This window comes from Macrobrachium nipponense, chromosome 1, assembly GCF_015104395.2.
Source record: "Macrobrachium nipponense isolate FS-2020 chromosome 1, ASM1510439v2, whole genome shotgun sequence".
In the NCBI taxonomy this organism is placed as follows: Eukaryota; Metazoa; Arthropoda; class Malacostraca; order Decapoda; family Palaemonidae; genus Macrobrachium; species Macrobrachium nipponense.
The window spans coordinates 156,663,327-156,682,045 of NC_087200.1; the positions used below are offsets into that span (position 1 = coordinate 156,663,327).

The 18,719-nt window shown below is 38.5% G+C and overlaps 1 protein-coding gene across 1 annotated transcript in view; it reads left to right on the forward strand.

Annotated features, from left to right (window-relative positions):
• LOC135219776 (basement membrane-specific heparan sulfate proteoglycan core protein-like) overlaps positions 1-18,719 on the forward strand; it is a gene marked incomplete in the record, with an annotated part of 1,285,796 nt that overhangs the window by 1,231,959 nt on the left and 35,118 nt on the right. Inside the window, 4 exon segments of the mRNA XM_064256828.1 lie at positions 2,062-2,198; positions 2,370-2,567; positions 2,682-2,894; positions 3,014-3,161. Of these exon segments, the coding sequence (XP_064112898.1) occupies positions 2,062-2,198; positions 2,370-2,567; positions 2,682-2,894; positions 3,014-3,161 (696 nt within the window).

An 18,719-nucleotide genomic window follows, 5' to 3' on the forward strand; every position in this document is an offset into this window, starting at 1 on the left:
TTCACATATATTTCGTTTGTTAACATAAATTCGTGTTAGTGATTTCGCTTTCTTTGTACTGTAAGTTACTTTGTGTTGTGTGTGAACTTAATTACTTACATTATTAGCCATGGATCCCAAGAATGTTGCTGAAGTCCACGGAAAGAAAAAGATGCTTTGTATGGAGAACGAAGATGGAGATAATCAAGAAGTGTTAATGTTTTCTGCTATTTGTTTATGTGTTTCGTAAAGTTTAGTGTTAATGTTTTCTACCGTTTTTTAATGTGTTTCGTAAAGTTAAGTGTTCACGTTTTCTGCCATTTGTCGTCCTCCTCTGTTGTCCAGTAGGATTACTTGGGCAGAGAGCTAACAAAGCAGCGCCGGAACGAGTCCGGGACGGGGGGGGTGGGGGAAGTGTCTGGAGGAGAGTGGACGATTCGTGATCGCCTGGCCACAGCAACCGATCAGTGAATACCACTTCTCGAGAAGCCATTAACTAGCCTACTACTAAAGGGGGCAGAAGACGGTAGGCCAACTGACACCCTAAAGGAGGCAATGGCCCAGGCTACACTCAACAAAAATAATTCATAAAATAATTGATGAGGAATTATTGGAAGTACTGACGAAAAAGGGGGGGGGGGGGTAGAAAACCGCACCCAGCTAAGATCCCAGCGCAACCCACCGAAATCGGTACAGATCCAGTCAGGTAGGCTAGGATGGCTCCTATAAGGACACGAAGAGGACGCCTAGAACCTAACTCAACCCTCCAAAATCGAATCTACCGATCTGGTCAGGTAAGAGAGGCCTAGCCTCTACATACGTAACAAGAGAGAAACTCTCTAGTCCTGGGCCACCCTCCAAGCAAACATATCTGCCTGGTCGGGTTGGCGGTACAAGGAGCCACTAAGGGTGGAGGGATATACTCAGCCCACCTAGCCTACCCTCCAAAACCTAGCCTAGGTCTGGTCGGATAGGCCAGGGAAGGGCATCGTGAAGAACTTCCAACCTCATCAAATAGCAATACAAGACTATAAAAAACTAAACTAGAAATATACATGCATGAGTACCGTGAATGAATGAGGAATCTTCACCTCTAAAAATAAACTGGCGTACCGCTAGGCTAGCCTAGGATGCCAAAAACACAATACTCGCGCATAACGTTATGAAGCATATCACCATACGCACGAAAGGGAACCAACGCGCTCCTGAGGGACTGATGATAACGAAAAAGGCCCAATAATAGGCTAATAACGTAAGATCAAACCATAAAAACAAGGCTCTCAGTATTCGTAAGGAGCGAGAATGATGATAAGGAATATGAAAACAGTAGCCTATACAGAAGTGCTAAACGGTGAATAAAATACACAGCGAGATAAAAACTTATATAATCGCTTAGCCGCCAACCATGCATGCAAAATGGCGGATCGTAAGAGTGTCATACTCGACTCCCAAGAACAAGACTCTTAAAATAAGGGCCAAAAATGGATGCATCATTGCCCCAACGTGTTCAAAAACGATAAATGGAATACTCAACTTAGATGAAGAAGCCTTCTTGATCAAGGGAAGACATGATGCTTCGCAGAAAACACTTCCTGGAGGCAGCGAAAATGGTGCGTGCAGACACGAGAGTACTATTTCAGGAATGAGGGTTTCTGGCAGAGGTAGTAGTAGTGAGCGGAAGGTAGACATTGTAACGGCATCTCTCTAGAGGGGGATTTTGAGAGAGGAGACTTCTAATTGGCAAAGCATCAGTGGTAGTGGCTTCCACTCGCCCCTGTGCTATACCGACACCCTATGAGGGTGAGCGAGCTGGAGGTAGTAACTCCAGTATTCCATATGGCTTTTTTCTCTGGTATATTTAGCATTTGATTATACCTAGAAATGAGTGCTATAGGGACATTTCACCGGCCGACACAGGTCGAGCCCAGAAATTTAATTTTTATTACTTCTTGTTCTTTAAATTACTTAATGAACCTCAGTGCTGCAGTTTGGTACAGATGCTTTTATTGCATGATACCAACGTGTGTTTTGATTTTATAAATATTGATTTAGCTAGTAAAGAGTAGATTTCTTGTTTTTCAGTGGACGCAATTGTGAAGTAGATCCAGGCGTTTGCAGCATCATTCAGCCATGTAGGAATGGAGGAGCCTGTATTGGTTCTGGAGATGTGTACAGCTGCCAATGCCCACTTGGTTTTGCAGGCCAACACTGTGAACATGGTACGCTAGAAAGCTTACATAACATTTATGTTCAGTCTGTTTCATTTTTCAAGCTTTTTGTATTAGCCGTAACTTTTAGGAACTGTACATTTAAATGTTTTAGTGTATAAGTTTTTTTAACTTTCTTACATTACTTTAAAAAAAATAATGGAGTACAATATTTTATTTCAGATGTTCAGGTGCTTGGCTCAGCATCCTTTTCAGGAGATTCTTGGGTAGAATTTGACCGGTCAATGTTACCTCAAGAAGGAGGGGAAACTCAAAAAATAACTTTTGAATTTTCAACTGTAAAGTCTGAAGGCCTTCTATTTTGGCTAGGCCAGGAACCAGGAATCCCTGGTAGAGGACAAGATTATGTTAGTGTAGCAAGTAAGTATGTCTTAATTATTAAGGTTATTGGTCTGCTTTAATGGCATATCGTAGGTTAAATGCTTCAACACATCTTAAATAGCTTTAATCTAATAATGATTTTGTGAATTTCAGTTGTAGATGGTTTTGTAGAGTTTGCCTACCAATTGGGAACTGGACCTGCTTTTGTACGATCTCGAAATAGGGTAAATGATGGTGAGAGACACACTTTAATAGTAAAGAGAACAGGTCGTCAGGGTTCAATAGAACTCGATGGATCTGTTCATGAGTATGGTGAGAGTCCAGGCATGCTTCATATGCTCAATACCAGGGGCAATATTTATATTGGTAAGGACAAGAAGTTTGTAAGAGATTCATTTTTGCATTTTGAAGATTTTGAAATTTGATAATATTTTTTATTGAAATATTGTTTAGACTAAAATAATAGGTATTGTTGTTATTTTCAGGTGGAGTTCCTGACCTGCAGTTAATGACTGATGGAACTCATACAGTTGGGTTCCAGGGCTGTATACACCAATTAACTATTGGTGAAGAAAAAATTGTTAATTATATGCGCCTGGCTGTCTCAGGCATTAATGTTACTCGCTGTCCAAGGTAAGAAAGTTGATTATTTTTCTATTATCTGAATGTTACTATAATACAGAACTCTTGTGAATAATCTAGGATAATGTATATTATCCACAGGGTTATAAAGATTTTGTATAATTTTCGTAACTTTAATCAGACTAAACATTTTCTTAACTCATTTCTTCCAAAAGTTATTCCTCGGAATATATTGTACCAGTAAATCTGGCTTATTGGTGTGTATTCAAAATTTCAGATAAAACTAATTGTAGGATAAGCAGAAAAATGAACTCCCTCACAGTCCGGGCTAAAATATATATTAAGCACATGCCTAGACCATGTTAAATTTAATGATGGCCAGTTTAAAAAAACAAACATCAATGGAAAGAGGAAGATACACTATGCATATGGGATACATATTTTATTTTGTAAAATTATAATTACAGCTCACACAATATCATAACAGATAAGAACTAAAATCAGTAACAAATTCTGAGTATAGTATTTATTGTAAAATATTGACAAGACATCCTTGGATTGGAATGGCATTCCCCTTTGGCATCTCAAGGCAAACTGATCACTCTCTCCTGTACCAAATAGCTATTATAGTTGCCATAAGAGTTGCTATGAGTCGTTTATGGCCAATGGAAGTGATCTGAACACTTTTCCCACAAAATCCATGAAAACCATATGGTGCAAAATGTTTGTCAAGAGGACAATATCTGGAATTTAGTACCCCAAAGCTATAAATAGTTGTCTTTTGACGCTGCCAACTCACAAAGGGTTAAGGATAGCAAGTGGACATGACAGCAGTGAATTAAAGAAGTAAAGAAGATGGACGTTGTTTCTTTAGTTATTCATGGTGAGCATACATTCTTATAGAAGATGCCAAAAGGCCATAAGCTTGTGCAACAAACTTCCATAGTGTAGAATAAACAAGAATGTTAAGGAATCCAAGCAAAGACGTAAGAAGCAAAGATTAACTATCAGATAACAATAAAATATGTATATTAGGAATTAAAGTATAAATAAATAATAACAACCAAGTATAAATAATGTAAACAATTGCAGTGGATATAGATATTCAATTAAAAATCACTGGTTAAAAATGAAAGCAAAAAATGAAAAATAAAAGCCAAAAAAACAAAGGAACACAAAGTAAGCTTAAATGATATGGAAGAGAAAGAAAACTTGTTTCTATGTAAAGTGCCTGTTTTATGGGTACAAACCATTGGAAATCTATCTGGAAAACTGGTCAAGATGATAATTTTGCTTCCCTGAAAATGGGAAGATATCACTTAATTTTTTATGCACTTCACTCACTTTTCAATGTCATTCTTAGTAATGTATCAATGGCCAGTTGGAGGGGAAGGGGAGGGATCTGGGTATGAGGTAATGGTTTTTATCTTCCAAATATAAAATAAATTTTAAACTTTATTGTGTATTTTGTAGGAGTACTACATATACCTGCTTTACGTAGGCCAGGTATTTATTTAGGTGGGGAATTTAATGAAGTAGAGAAGAACTTGTTGATTGGTCTGAAAATTAACCTAGAATAGTTTTGTCAGCATTTCATCAGTGATTCTTTGAGAAATTGTAATGAAACTCATCTTGTTGGAGTATCTATTGAACATACTATACCCTATTTCCTGCCATCAAAATGCTATATTTTTTCATGAATAAGTTCAGGAAATTTACCATGCATCCTAGAAGCAGAAAATAGACATATCCTAGGTAGTAATTAGGTTATGTGTATGGCCTATGAGTAAAGTGTATAAAATATACTTCAAATAGTAAATAAACATGTCTTCTTTTTCCCAGCTTTAACCCATTTTTATATAAAGTCGCTGTTGTGAATGAGTCGTCTCCATCAATTTCTGCCCTATGCATTGTACTCGTTAACACCTTTCCATAACATATCTTCCCCTACACAATCACAACATCTTTCTTGGTCTTCCCTTCTTCCTTCTACCCTGCACTTCCATTTCCATCGTATGTCTTCCAACATGATGTTCCTCGCTTTTTAACAGGTGTCCATACCTTCGAAGCCTTCCCTCCTGTATCTTCTTTGATATTTCATCTACCTTTGTCGATCCTCTTATATACTCATTTCTAATCCTATCTTCCCTGGTTACTCCTGACATCCATCTCAACATTCTCATTTCTGCTACATCCATTTCTTCTCTGTTTTCCTCATACTTGCTGTTTCTGTTCTATATAACATTGCTGGTCTAACCACTGCCCTATGAAACTTTCTCTTCAATTTCAGAGGAACCTTCTTGTCACAGAGGACCCCTGATGCAGACCTCCAATTATTCCATCCTGTCTGAATTCGATGTCTCACCTCTTGGTCTATGCTTCCACTATCCTCTAATATGGACCCGAAGTACTTGAACTTCTGCACTCTATTTCTTCCCCACCCAATCCTATGCAATTTCTACCATCCTCAGTAATACCGGAACACACATATTCAGTTTTTGATCTCCTTATTCTCATTCCTTTCTCCTCAAGTGCTGCTCTCCACCTCTCCAACCTTCCCTCCCGTCTGAACACAACATAATGTCATCTGCATATAATATGCACCATGGCACTGCTTCTCTAACATCCTTGGTCATTATATCCATCACGATGTTGAAGATGGATGGGCTAAGTGCCGACCCCTGGTGAATTCCAACCCCTATCTCAAATCCATCTGTCTCTCCAACACTGCTTCTCACCCTAGTATACACATTCCTGTACATCTCCTGAATAATTCTGACATACTTTCCCAGTACCATCTTCTCCCTCAAACATCTCCATATTTCTTTTCTTGCCTTGGCACTCTGTCATAGGCCTTTTCAAGGTCTATGAATACCAGATACAGGTCTTGTTGTTTTTCTCTGAATTTATTCATCAGCTGCCTTATGCAAAATATTCCATCCATTGTGCCACTTCCTTCCATAAATCCTAACTGTTCCTTCCCTATTCTCACTTCCTCTCTCAGCCTGCCATCTATTATTCTTTCCAAAATCTTCAACGTATGAGACGTTAGTTTGGTACCTCTATAATTATACTGCATTCCTGGACATCCCCTTTACCTTTAAATACAGGTATCAATATGCTTTTCCGCCATTCTTCTGGTATAATTTCTTTTTTTAATATTTTTACCATCAGATCATACAAGATGTCTACCCCTTTCTCTCCTAAGGCTTTCCAAACTTTGACTGGGTTTTAATCCAGGTCCTGTTGCCTTCCCATTCCACATTCTTTTTAAGGCTTGTATCACTTCCAAAAACTAAAAAAATAGGTATAGTCAAAAAGATTCATTCTCCTGTTAGTAGATGAGTCAACAGATGAGTTGGTAACTTAACTATTGTATTGTTGAACCTCAATGTAGCGGATTTCAACATTTAACAGGCTCGACTAAAGCCCACCACTATCATTCAGTTATGTCTGCACAGTCCAACTGTGGAGACAAATCTTTGCCACCAATGATACAGGCCATTTCCTCAGTCCTCCGTACCATCCATGGGACCATGGTGTTAACACACGATACTCTGGCTGTAATTGACTTGTTTTCATTTCAAAGTTGACATATATAGGCCTAATATTTGTTTTCTATTTCATTAAAAGGGTTAATACTGATTTGTTCTCGTTTAAAGATTGACTTTCTTATGGCATGTTACAATGAATGAAAATCCTTAGTTTACTACTGTCCTCCTGTACTTCATTAGCATTGATTAGTCTAATTTCATTTCCAAGCAAACTTCCATGAGATTTAAGCATTGAAAAAACATATAGTCCAATATTTTCTTTATTTTGTTTGATCAGAAAGTGGAATATTATGTTCTCATTATAAAAAAGAATTACAGACATGGTGCATAATCATGAATAGATGCATATACTAGGCCTATTCTTGTTTTACATTATTTTGTTATAATGATTATTTATTATCATAGAAAAACTGTCTTGAATATATGATTTATAACCATGAATAAACATACGTAGGCTCAGTCTGTTACGATAGCCTTTGGATTTTACTTGCCGAAGAAAAGTCTCATTCATATAGATTTCAATGAAATCTACAAGACATTCATGAAGAATGATGCTGTCACTTTCAGCCTTCAATATACACTTACTTATCCAGTGGAAAAATGGCAAAATTATAAATATATATATTACTCTGACTTCCTATCAATTATTAAAAGCAAGTAAATCCAAGATATCCTCAGTTTAAGTATAAACACTTTTCAATTCAATAAAACTCAGCTCAGTGTTCTTTATTAGTAGATGTTATCTGTCTGCGGACAGACAGCGAACTGAACCAAAAAAGTTGCCTCCACCACATTAAAGTTGCAATGCATATGTGCAGCCGTTTGGACTGAGGTTCATCGATTGAGATGAGCTATTTACCCAGGCCGCCTGCGCCAGCCAGAAAAACTGTGCAGGTTGTCCACACTAACATTCAGTTATAACTGCACAGTCCAACTGTGCAGTTATAACTGAACGTTAGTGGTGGGCTTAAGTCTGATAAAAATTATAAAAATATGTTGTACTTACCGTAGAAATCTGCTAAGTATGGTAGGGTTATCAGACAGTAGTCAGTCTTTCTCATTTATGCTTCTGAGGGTGGAGGGTTAATGAATGAAGAAATGCACTCATGTTGACAGACACTTTCCTGGCTGTGGCTTCTAGAGTAGATAATGAACAAGCACAACCAAAGCTTTCCTTTTTTTGCTCTCCTATTATTTTTATTGCCATTATGTAATGCAGTACTGTACTATATTGCACTTGATACAGTATATTAATTCAGTGGTACACATTTTAGTATGCTTACATGTGTACAGGGTATTTACACATAATGAAATGCTCCTAATAATAGGTGAATGTACCATTGTACCTGTACCTACTTATGCTTGCAAGATGTGTAAAGTACGTACCCGTATACAACACCCACACAATATAAATAAAACATAAACATTCTTCTTTTACAGCAGTATGTATGTTTCCATCATATTGGGTAATTATGCTCTAATTAGCCAATATGATGAAAACATATAAACACTGCTGTAAAAGAAGAATATTTATGTTTTATTTATATTGTGTGGGTGTTGTATACGGTACTTTACACATCTTGCAAGCATAAGTAGGTACAGGTACATTCACCTATTATTAGGAGCATTTCATTATGTAGATACATATATCTTTGAAGTAGAATGATAAGTAGTTCAATTCATATGTACTTTAAACTGACTGATAAGTATAGAATACCAGTTATAGCAGAGTCCAGCCAGCTTTGCAGCTAAGCCCCGCCCACACCACGCTTGTGATTGGCTAGCTCTGAAAGGGAGAATGACGTCACACTATACTCTGTTTTTTTTCATCGGTCCATCTGCCTGTGGTGTTTTTGTATGGTAACACTGCGTCTCAGGCTTTAGATAGTTACATACAGCTTACATTCAACGATTATAATAATATCCTATTTCGAATATTAACGGTGTAATTCGCATACAGTAAATTATTAATACACTTTTCCGTTGCAAATCTACACCCAGATATCCTTTTATTTACCTAAAACTTACACATTACGTAACTATCTAAAGCCCGGGACGCAGTGTTACCATACAAAAACACAACAGGCGGATGGACAGATGAAAAAAAACGGAGTATAGTTAACAGTCAAAATGATTACCAGTATGGATTTGACTCCATTCAGTGATGTTGAGTTTCGTGCATGAATCATGACACCACAGATTTGAGTTTCCGGAGTTATGAAGTATGCAATTGATATCTCCAATAAAAGACATATAAAGTTATATATCATTATGAAGATCTTGGATAATTTTGTCTGTGCAGTTTAAATACATATGCATCATGCTTTTTTTTTATTGGTGTTGGCCTGCATAAGCGATCCAACGTAGACCACATTAATTGAATTGAAGCATAGACTTATGCAGCCAGTTGTGATGTTAGGGTATTAATTCATCAAAATCCTTGCATGTCAAATGTTACTATCTTTGAGAGATTAGGCCTACACGTCAATTTCTTATATTTTGAACCAATGACAGGGCATAGGCCTACTTGTCAATTTCTTATACGTATTTTGAGGCAATGGCAGGGCATAGGCCTACACATCAAATTCCTATATTTTGAGGTAATGACAGCATAAGCCTACACATTAAATTCTTATATTTTGAGGCAATGACAGGACATAGGCCCACTTGTCAATTTCTAATGTTTTGAGGCAATGTCAGGGCATATGCCTACACGTCAAATTCTTATATTTTGAAGTAATGTCAAGACATAGACCTACACATGAAATTCTTATATATTAAGACGATGACAGGGCATGAGCCTACACCTCAATATCTTATTGCAAACAGTCTTCTACCTGTATCTGTTGGAAATAAAGTAGCTTTTAATTAATATAGTAGTTTCAACTCCACGATGTATAATGTAAATGCATGAAGTGGAATGTACACATATAAGCAAGAGCACATACATGTGTGGATGGACAAATCTGGACTGTCTCAGCCTTACACACAACTATCAAACTGCTTTCAATGAACTATATTGAAAATATGTTTACTAAAGGGATAATACATTATATTACTTAGACAAGTAAATGTAAGGTTGCTGTAGAATTTCTATGAAAATGAAGGCTACAGTAGGAAGGCATCATAAGATACTTAGCAAATTACAAAAATATATGATAGCTGAAAAGCTATGCATGAGATGATCTAAACCAATCCACAAGTAATCCATGAATCTCTCTCTCTCTCTCTCTGTTGTTGTTAGGAGAATATTCTAGCACAGACTATATTCATTAAGATCTCTATTACTTTTAATTAAAACAAATGACTAAATTCCAGTTAACAAGGATACCTTAAGAAAATTTTTTGAAGATACTACAAGTATCATAACAGCAGCAACAAAAATAAGAATAACCACAACAAGAACCACAATAAAACGGCTGAATATAAGATAGGGCTATAATCCAAACGTCATTAGCTGCGTAAACCGACAAAAAGGCATAGGACTTTATAGGTCTACGTCATTTTTTATTCTATTAGTTCGAAAGGAGTTAAATGTCCTCAAAAAAATTTACAGCAATTTATATCCAATATGAATTGTACAGCCTATCATACTGTAACTTTTTTTTAAATGAAGGTATCTTCTGGTTTTATAAAGTGCAGTCACTGCTTGTCATCCCTCCGAATATGTAAACAATTCCAGTGAAATCCATTCCAAGACTATGCAGATGTAGTAAAATTTCCTGATCAATATGAAATACCAGTCAACACAGCTCTGAGAAAGTCTTAGTGTTTAAATTTAGAAGGGCGAACACGCTTGACAATATCAGACGGTAATGACCATTGTCTAGACTAGTGATTCAAGTGCACCGATTCGAACACAGACATTCCCAGAAACACCTCCCTGTTCAGGTGAACCTCATTTACGAATCATAACATTGCAACAACACAGAACACTTCTGCCTCATTCATATTTTCTGTTTTTTACTATTTATAGGGAGATGTGTATTCTGATTTTATTTCAGGGGATAATATGTAGTTTTATTTTGATAATCAACACAACGTGCTGTGAAACAACCATTGCAAAATAAATGAAGACAAAAAAAGCCACAGATTAACCAACTTTACGAAACTATTTCCAACCAATCAGCTTCAAGGAATGGTCGTGACGTAATCAGTAAGCGGGGCTTAGCTGCAAAGCTGGCTGGTCTTTGCTATAGAAAAGGCTATAAGAGAAATTAAATAGTATTGTATTAGACTATAAGCTATGAGAGTTAGCCCTAGGGTACCCTATTGTGAAGGTCTTTGTTACTTAGCTGATTTCATTACTTATTGGAAGGGGCAGACCCCTGAGCTATCCGTTAAGTTGAGGTGACACTGTATTGAAATAAAATATGCACTAAACACGGGGGGAAAGTGAAAAAATGAGATGAAGAGAGAGAGGAACGTCCTGGTGGGACCAGGTACGACCAACCGGTAAGGGTGGTCAAAACCTGGCAACTCCGAGCAGCTGGCCTAGTGTCGTTATGAATAGACGTAGGACAGGCAGCTAGGGTAGGCTAGGACTAAAAGAAAGACTAGCATAGACTCATAAGGCCTAACGAGGTAACCTAACCAAAAGGAACATGCATGCATGAAACTGTAACGGTAGGTTCCAGAAAGGCTACGAAACAGGAACACGTGCTCGATAGAAACCCCCATGTAAGCACATGATCGTCAAAAAGCATCACCAATAATAATAAAAACACAATGATATCACAATACTGCAATAAAAATTCGTGTTCACTAGGTATGGGAGACCACGTGAGACCCGAAATGAGGAGACACAAAGGGGCACGCTGTAATGGCGGCTCGGGGCCGAAGCCGCATGGGACGACGACTCAGAAAAACCTAAATAATTCGGTTAAAAAAGCCAAAGGCAATCCCTAAATAGTGTCAACCATAATAGCAGTATACTTAACTTGGATGCAGAAGCAGATTGACGATCCATGGTGAAATAAAATTCCAAAAATCGAGAAACACACAGCAAAAAAAAACGTGTGTGCAGCGTAGTAGTGCTATCAAAGGAATGACGTCACAGGCGCTAGCTACATGGTAGCAGGTAGTGAGCCGTAGGTCGGCTCCTCTCCTCTTGAGGTTTTTTGATATAGGAGAGGCTAATTGGAGAAGGACCCGTGGTAGTGGTTTCACTCGCCCCAGAAACCATACCAACACCTTTTGATAAAGGTGAGCGAGCCAGAATATTCTGGCATTTCCAATTTAGCGGTTCTCTGGTATTATAACAATATTTTACCTTAGAAATAGTGCTGAAGGAACCTATTTCACGGGCCCTTCGCCCAGAAATAGATTTTTCCTACGTCAAAATCCCTTTTTCCACTCTCAGATGACCATGAAGATTAGAGAACATTATTATCTGACAAAAGTAAATACTGTATGTTAGTTATTCCTTGGCATAAAATTAAAAGTTTCTGCATAAGCCTACATCCAATACTATCAAAATCATAATGCACAGATTTCTGGTTATCAGTGCCGATAATAGAGTTATGGCGCTGATACATACCTAACAGAGGCACCATTAACCAGTTATTGGCGCCATAAATTGCTGATTTTCAGTTATTGGCGATTTTCACTTATCATCAAGCCGTCGGAACGGAACCCCCGCCGATAACCAGGGACTGCCTGTACTGCACCAGCTGTAGTGCCATCCATTTGCATGCATGAGACACTGTTGGTCACAAAAATTCCTGATGAAACATTAAGATTGATGAAATTTAATAAATATACAGCAAAGTATTTTTTAGATAAATAAACTGGAAAAATTGCAGTATTAAATGTTACACCAGCCTAAAGCCCTAGTACTTTAATTCATTGAGACAGTCAAATGCAAAGAGCACCCTGACCACAACAAAGCCTTGAATTCATGAAAATGGTGCAATCTTATTACGTATTATTTTTTCAAAATGTTGCTAGTCAAAGTTAGGGTGTCTTTGAGGTCAGTGCAGCTTTGATGCCAGGGAATACATATAGCACTTCAACTGTAAAATGTTGGTCAAGTTGTCAATCCTCAAGATAATGGAGGATACTCAGTTGGAATAAAATAGATTTACAAGATTGGTGGGGTTGGCCATTGCAGTGCAAGAGTTTGAGTTGTGCTCCAGATACCATTTACATGGCTGTAGAGTCATTATACAGACATGAAGAGTCCAGATCATGAAGTGGAAAGTGGAAGAACAACCAGCTCATTTAGGTTGTATCCAGGACTGTCTATCAGTTTGTAATTAAGTGACTGTAATTAAAATAAGAAATTTTCCCAGGAAATGTAATAGAAAAGTATCTGTAAACTACATAGGAAATTCAGTTTTACTTAATCAAAACAATCATAAACTGTAGATCGTTATATTCATGGGAAAGTTGTGGCATTATTAAGGGGAGCCTGATCTACGTCAAGGCTCTCCTACTGAGCAGTCAAACAAAATGTTACAGATGTTATGCCATTAAATTATATCAGAAAAGAAATTAAACAGCTAAAACTGAAACAGAAAATATCACAAATTAAATGATCATAGATCATCTATAGTGTACTAATTAGTAGGACATATCAAGGACACTGAATATAAACAGGCCAACAAAAAACTTTCGCCTTTGGAACATATTGCCAAAAGGGTATGACGCCATAGGGCACTAAAAATAAAGGGTGGCATTTGTGGTAAGAGATTTAATTTGCTTGTGACTTATGGGGGCGAGGGATGGATTCAATACTACATATTACCTAATTTTATTCATTTAAGCTTTTAGATGAAAAGCTTCCTGAATTTGTCAGGAAAAAATAAGGCCAGCTTAGTTCTAGTGCTCAAACATTTAAGCCCCATTTGTAACTTCATTCCAGATGAAAATGACAAAACCCAAAGGTAAGATAGCTAAATCTTGGGTATAGTTTCAAAATTTATTCACAATCTTGTACAGGAGGTTTTAGCTGAGGAATGTGGGTGGTAATGAAGGGGTCTATTCATCTCTTGGTTAGAATTTCTCAGATATCTGTAGGGATAATATTATCATCCTGATCATCATCTTCAGCAGTTTTCTTTCAGCATCAAAGTTCTGTACTCTGATACATACATGGAATTAAGCCAGTGATTTGTACTCCTTTATACTATATAGTAATTGAATTTTTAAATTTTAGACAGTAACTACTCATGCCTGTTTATATATGCATTGTGTTGTGTTTAGTGCCTCATAATTATCAAATTAAATGTGATCATATAAATTTTTAAAAATCTTTCTGGTATACTCGGTGATTTTTGTATGCAGCTTATGTTCAGTGATTATTGTGTGCATTTCTGAGTTGTGCTCATAGTTAGGCACATATAGTACGTACATACTCTTTTATTTTACAAACTGACAAATTAGTGCAAGTCTGTCAGCATAAAGTTGTACCCTAGGATTGGCAGTAAACTTCCTTTTCTTAAACCATAAAGCCCAGGAGATTAAAATAACAAAAGCTACATGAGCTATGAGATAACATATGCTTAAAAGCTAAGTGGCACCTAGCTGGAGACTGTTCTAAATTATTATAAATACTACTTACTTTTTTTCTTAGCAGTGCACATAGGATACAAAGATAACTCAGAAAATACTTGGAAATTTAACGCCGGTTAAAATGAAAAAATACTAGCCTTATGCAGTGCCATCCAAGGACATAGGAAAACTAGAAGCAACACAGGCAAGAACAGCAAATTAATACCATCCTTCAAACCCCATGAATATACTGTAAAAGAAAGCTAGAACACTTTAATTTGTTGAGAGATCACTTAATAGAAATATTTAAGGTATTCAGAAGTAAAACAACTTAGACTAAAGTAGTAGCCAAACTAGATCCAGTTGATGAAAATGGGAACTAAAAAGTTCAACACCTTCTGACCATAAGAACTTCCTCACATGTAAGATAGATTAAATAGTAGTATAGTGTCTAGTTGGGGTTGCTGTTGTTAATGATCCTCCTCCAGCTGTTTCTATCTTGAATGATTCATGTCATATTGGTTTTGGGAAATATTTTAAGGACAGATGCCCCTCTTGACTCCAACCCTCCTTATTATCTGGGCTTTGTAAGAACTTGTCTTCTACCCATGTGATTCTCAAATCATGCTCATAAAGGATGAGTGAATAAAATAAAACTCCCTTAAACCTTTCCATATAAAAACATGCTTAAAAAATGCTGATGTAAGAACTAAGTTTGAATATGCTTACTCAAATGCTTCCAGCCAAAGTGACACCAGTTTTTACTTGAAAGTTTCCTGGTTTTATAGGAGTGTGGATGCCAAGCAACTTAGTGGCACAGAACTTCTCAAATATCTTATATTCATGCTTCTAAGGCTTTTCAGTAAATAAACACTAGCCAGTGAGTTTCCAAGTAACTAAGAAATGTAGAAAATTTGAGTAAAGTGTATTTTTGGTGTGTATGAAAGGCCATTCATTTATGAATGAAAGGCATTTAGACTCAAAACCATTGAGGACCAGAAGGACCAGAGAATGGTAAAATTATTTATTTATTTATTTTTTTTTTTGGAAACATGGTGACTTCACTCTGTTTGATGATTGTTTTGAAACAGGATCAGTATTCATTGGTATTAAGTTAACCTTACAAGCAGGATGGTGCCTCTAAAACTACCTAAATCTCATTTCTATCTATCCAGTTGTGCTTATTTGGCTGGATCAGATTATCTCATTTCCATTTATCCTGTTGTACTTACTTGGCTGGATCTGATTGCTTTTAGAACGCAGACATTGAAGTTGGATGGTTTGCATCCTCACTAGAAGAATTCAAGTACCTGACATGGTCAGGCGAGTTAAAAGTATCAAATTGGCCCTCAGTTTTCAGTCAGATCTTAATGGACTGACAGCTCTTAAGGCACAGAGGCTGAATTGTTTATCCAGGTGGTTCAATTAGGGCAGTAATTTTTTAAAATAGATGTAGTAGTATTGTTACTCCCGAAGTAGAGTCTGAGCTCATACTGGTTGTATTTGACAACTTTTGAAACGAAAATGAGTTAGGTACCAAAAGATGGCATAAAAAAATAGGAGTGGTAATGGTTGTGGATACCATTCAGAAATAAAAATAGCTGGTCTAGTTTTATACAATTACAACTCCATGACTGAACGAATATCAGAGAGAAGTGTCAAAACTAACTCAACCATAATAAATTTGTACAATCTATAGACGAGATTGGTTACAATTTCTAAAAGTGGACAAAAAGATATTTATTTAGTTGTACAAACAGGTTACTAGATATTTTTCAGACACAAAAGATGGTTTTTTAGGCCATTTAAGGACATGAATAGTTGATAGAAGCAAGTGCCAAAAGGGAATTTTCAGTCTTTCATGTATCAGAGAAATTAATAGCATAAAAAAACAGGAACTAAGTAAGATAATGAGAAAAATATGCAGCTTGAGTTCCTTGAAAAAGAGACAAAATATATAAAAGACTGTCTTGAACTTTCAAAATATGAAGTAAAATTCCTGAGCCAAAAGTGTACATGTAAAGATTAATATCAGCAGCCTGATTAGACACGTAAATTCTTTTACACCTATATACACTGTTAGGTCATCCTATGCTTGAATTTGGGCATAGTTTTAAGACAATCGGAATAAAAGAATAATTTTAAATTCACTCAATAGATATGACCTCAGCAACCCCAGATACAAAAATTGTAGGAATCCGCATTATGCAAAAGCAAAGAAATGCTCCCACCTATAAGTACTATAGGAACTGTGAGAGGGTTATTGCTCCCAGTTTGCTTTTAGTGGCACATGGATTTCTCTCTGCCTTTTGCAAATATTTACTCTGTTCCCTTTAATCGCCTATCACTCCCTGCTTGTTCACATAGGCTACCACCGTGGTGTTGTCCAACATGAGAACGACAGAATGACCTTCTACCTTCTCCCGAAACTCCTTCAGACCCAGGAAGGCTGCCTTCAACTCCAAGACGTTGATGTGTTGCAGTTTGTCCTCCAATCTGCAAACGCCTGAAGTGATGAGGCTGCCTAAATGAGCCCCCCAACCTGCGAGGGAGGCATCTGAGAACAGAAGGAAGTCAGGTGGAAGAGAACACAGAGGGACACCCTTCGAAAGATTCCAGTCGTCCAAGCACCGACGAAGGCCGTCTCTTACTTCCAGAGACAGAGGAACCTTTAACAGGGGTGAGTTCCCCACCAGAGACCAGAATTCTCCCAGTCTCCATTGCAGAGACCGAAGATGAAGACTCCCATGAGGGACCAGCTTCTACAGGGAAGACAACACTCCCAGAAGAACCTGCCACTGATGAGCTGACTGATGTGGTTCTGACAGGAAGTCGTGCCACCACTCACAACTTCTCCCATCTCTGATCGAATGGGAAAACTTTTACCACTGTCGTATCGATGGCCATGCCCAGGTAGAGAATCCTTGGACTGGGTACAAGGTTCGACTTTTCCTGGTTGACTACGATGCCCAGTTCCAGACAGAACCAAAGTAGACGATCCCAGTCTTGCAGCAGCTTTTCCCTGGAAACTGCCAAGACCAACCATTGAGGTACCTCAGCAAACGGATCCCCTGAGCATGGGCCCAACTTGACACGAGAGAGAAAACTCTTGTGAACACTTGAGGGGCTGTTGTCAGCCCGATGCATAGGACCTTGAACTCGAAGACCTTGTCCCTAGGAGAGAAGTGAAGGAACTCGAAGACCTTGTCCCTAAGAGAGAAGCGAAGGAACTTCCTGGACATCGGATGAATAGGGATTTGGAAGTATGCATCCCTTAAGTCTATCGACAGCATGAAGTTGCCTTCCCTCATGGCTGCCAACACCGAATGCGGGGTCTCCATCTTGAACCATGTCTTCCTGATGAAGTGATTCAAGGTGGATAAGTCAATCACAGGTCTCTATCTTCCTGAAGCCTTGGGCACCAAGAATATGTGACTGTAAAACCCCAGAGATGGACACACCACTTCCTCTATCACATCCTTGTCCAGCATCTTCTGCACTTCCTCCCAAAGAGTCGAGAACTTTAGAGAATCTGGGGGATATGCCTTCCCGAGCTGCGGCTTGTCCGACAGAGGAGGAGAGAAGTCGAATGGCAGTAGGTACCCCACCCGAAGGACATCTACCACCCACTTCTGCGCCCCATAACTCTGTCACTTGAACCAATGGCCTGCCAGGCACCCTCCCACCTGTGGCACAGGAGAGGGAGAGGCGCTTAATCTACCGACAGTCCCTTTTACCTCTGCCCCTTGTGCCCCTTCTTGCCTTAAAGGAACGAGAGCGAAAGGGACGTTGGTCGTCTGACCTAGGCTGAGCTGAACGGGAAGGCCCTGCCGAAATCGAACTCCTCGATGGCCTACCAGGCGACGATCTTCTTGACTGCTGCTAGACAGGGGGAGGAGGAGGAGCTGGATGTCTCCGAGGACAAAACTCCGACTTAGACACAGCCTGGTGCACCAGTCTGACTTTGGTGTCAGCCCGGCGCCAGTCCATCACATTTTTGAGCTTGGTCCGAGGAAAAAAAATTAGGACTCCAACAGATCTCCATTTCTCAATGCCAGCAAGGACTCTGTATCAACTGATCTCTCCATCCTAGATAAAGCCGCGTCTCTTCTAATCAGAAGAAGGTTAGCCCATAAATTAACACTGAGGTGAGCCATATACGAAAACGCCTTGCCTCCGGACTGCAACAGACTTGCAAGTGAGGATGCACTCACCAACCCTTCTGGGGACCTGTCAGAAGCTATCTTGGCAATGACCACAGACCAGAAGTCCAGCCAAGAAACTGTCTGCAACATGAAGGCTGCCGTAGATTCCAATGCTGAGGCATCTTGTGGAGACAATGACGGAGCCACCGACCTCACCTGCTCTAAAGTCAATCCCAGCTTCAGGCGAATGAAGTCTGGGTTAAGATGGCGTGACATAAAAAATGCAGAGTTCTTAGCATAGTACTTCCTATGTCTCGTGAGAGGCAGGGGCAGTAGCTTGTCAGAGCCCCTAGAGCGAAGCGAACTGTCACGGTCTGAAACATAGGCGTTAACCTTATGCCAGCCCGACTGGACGT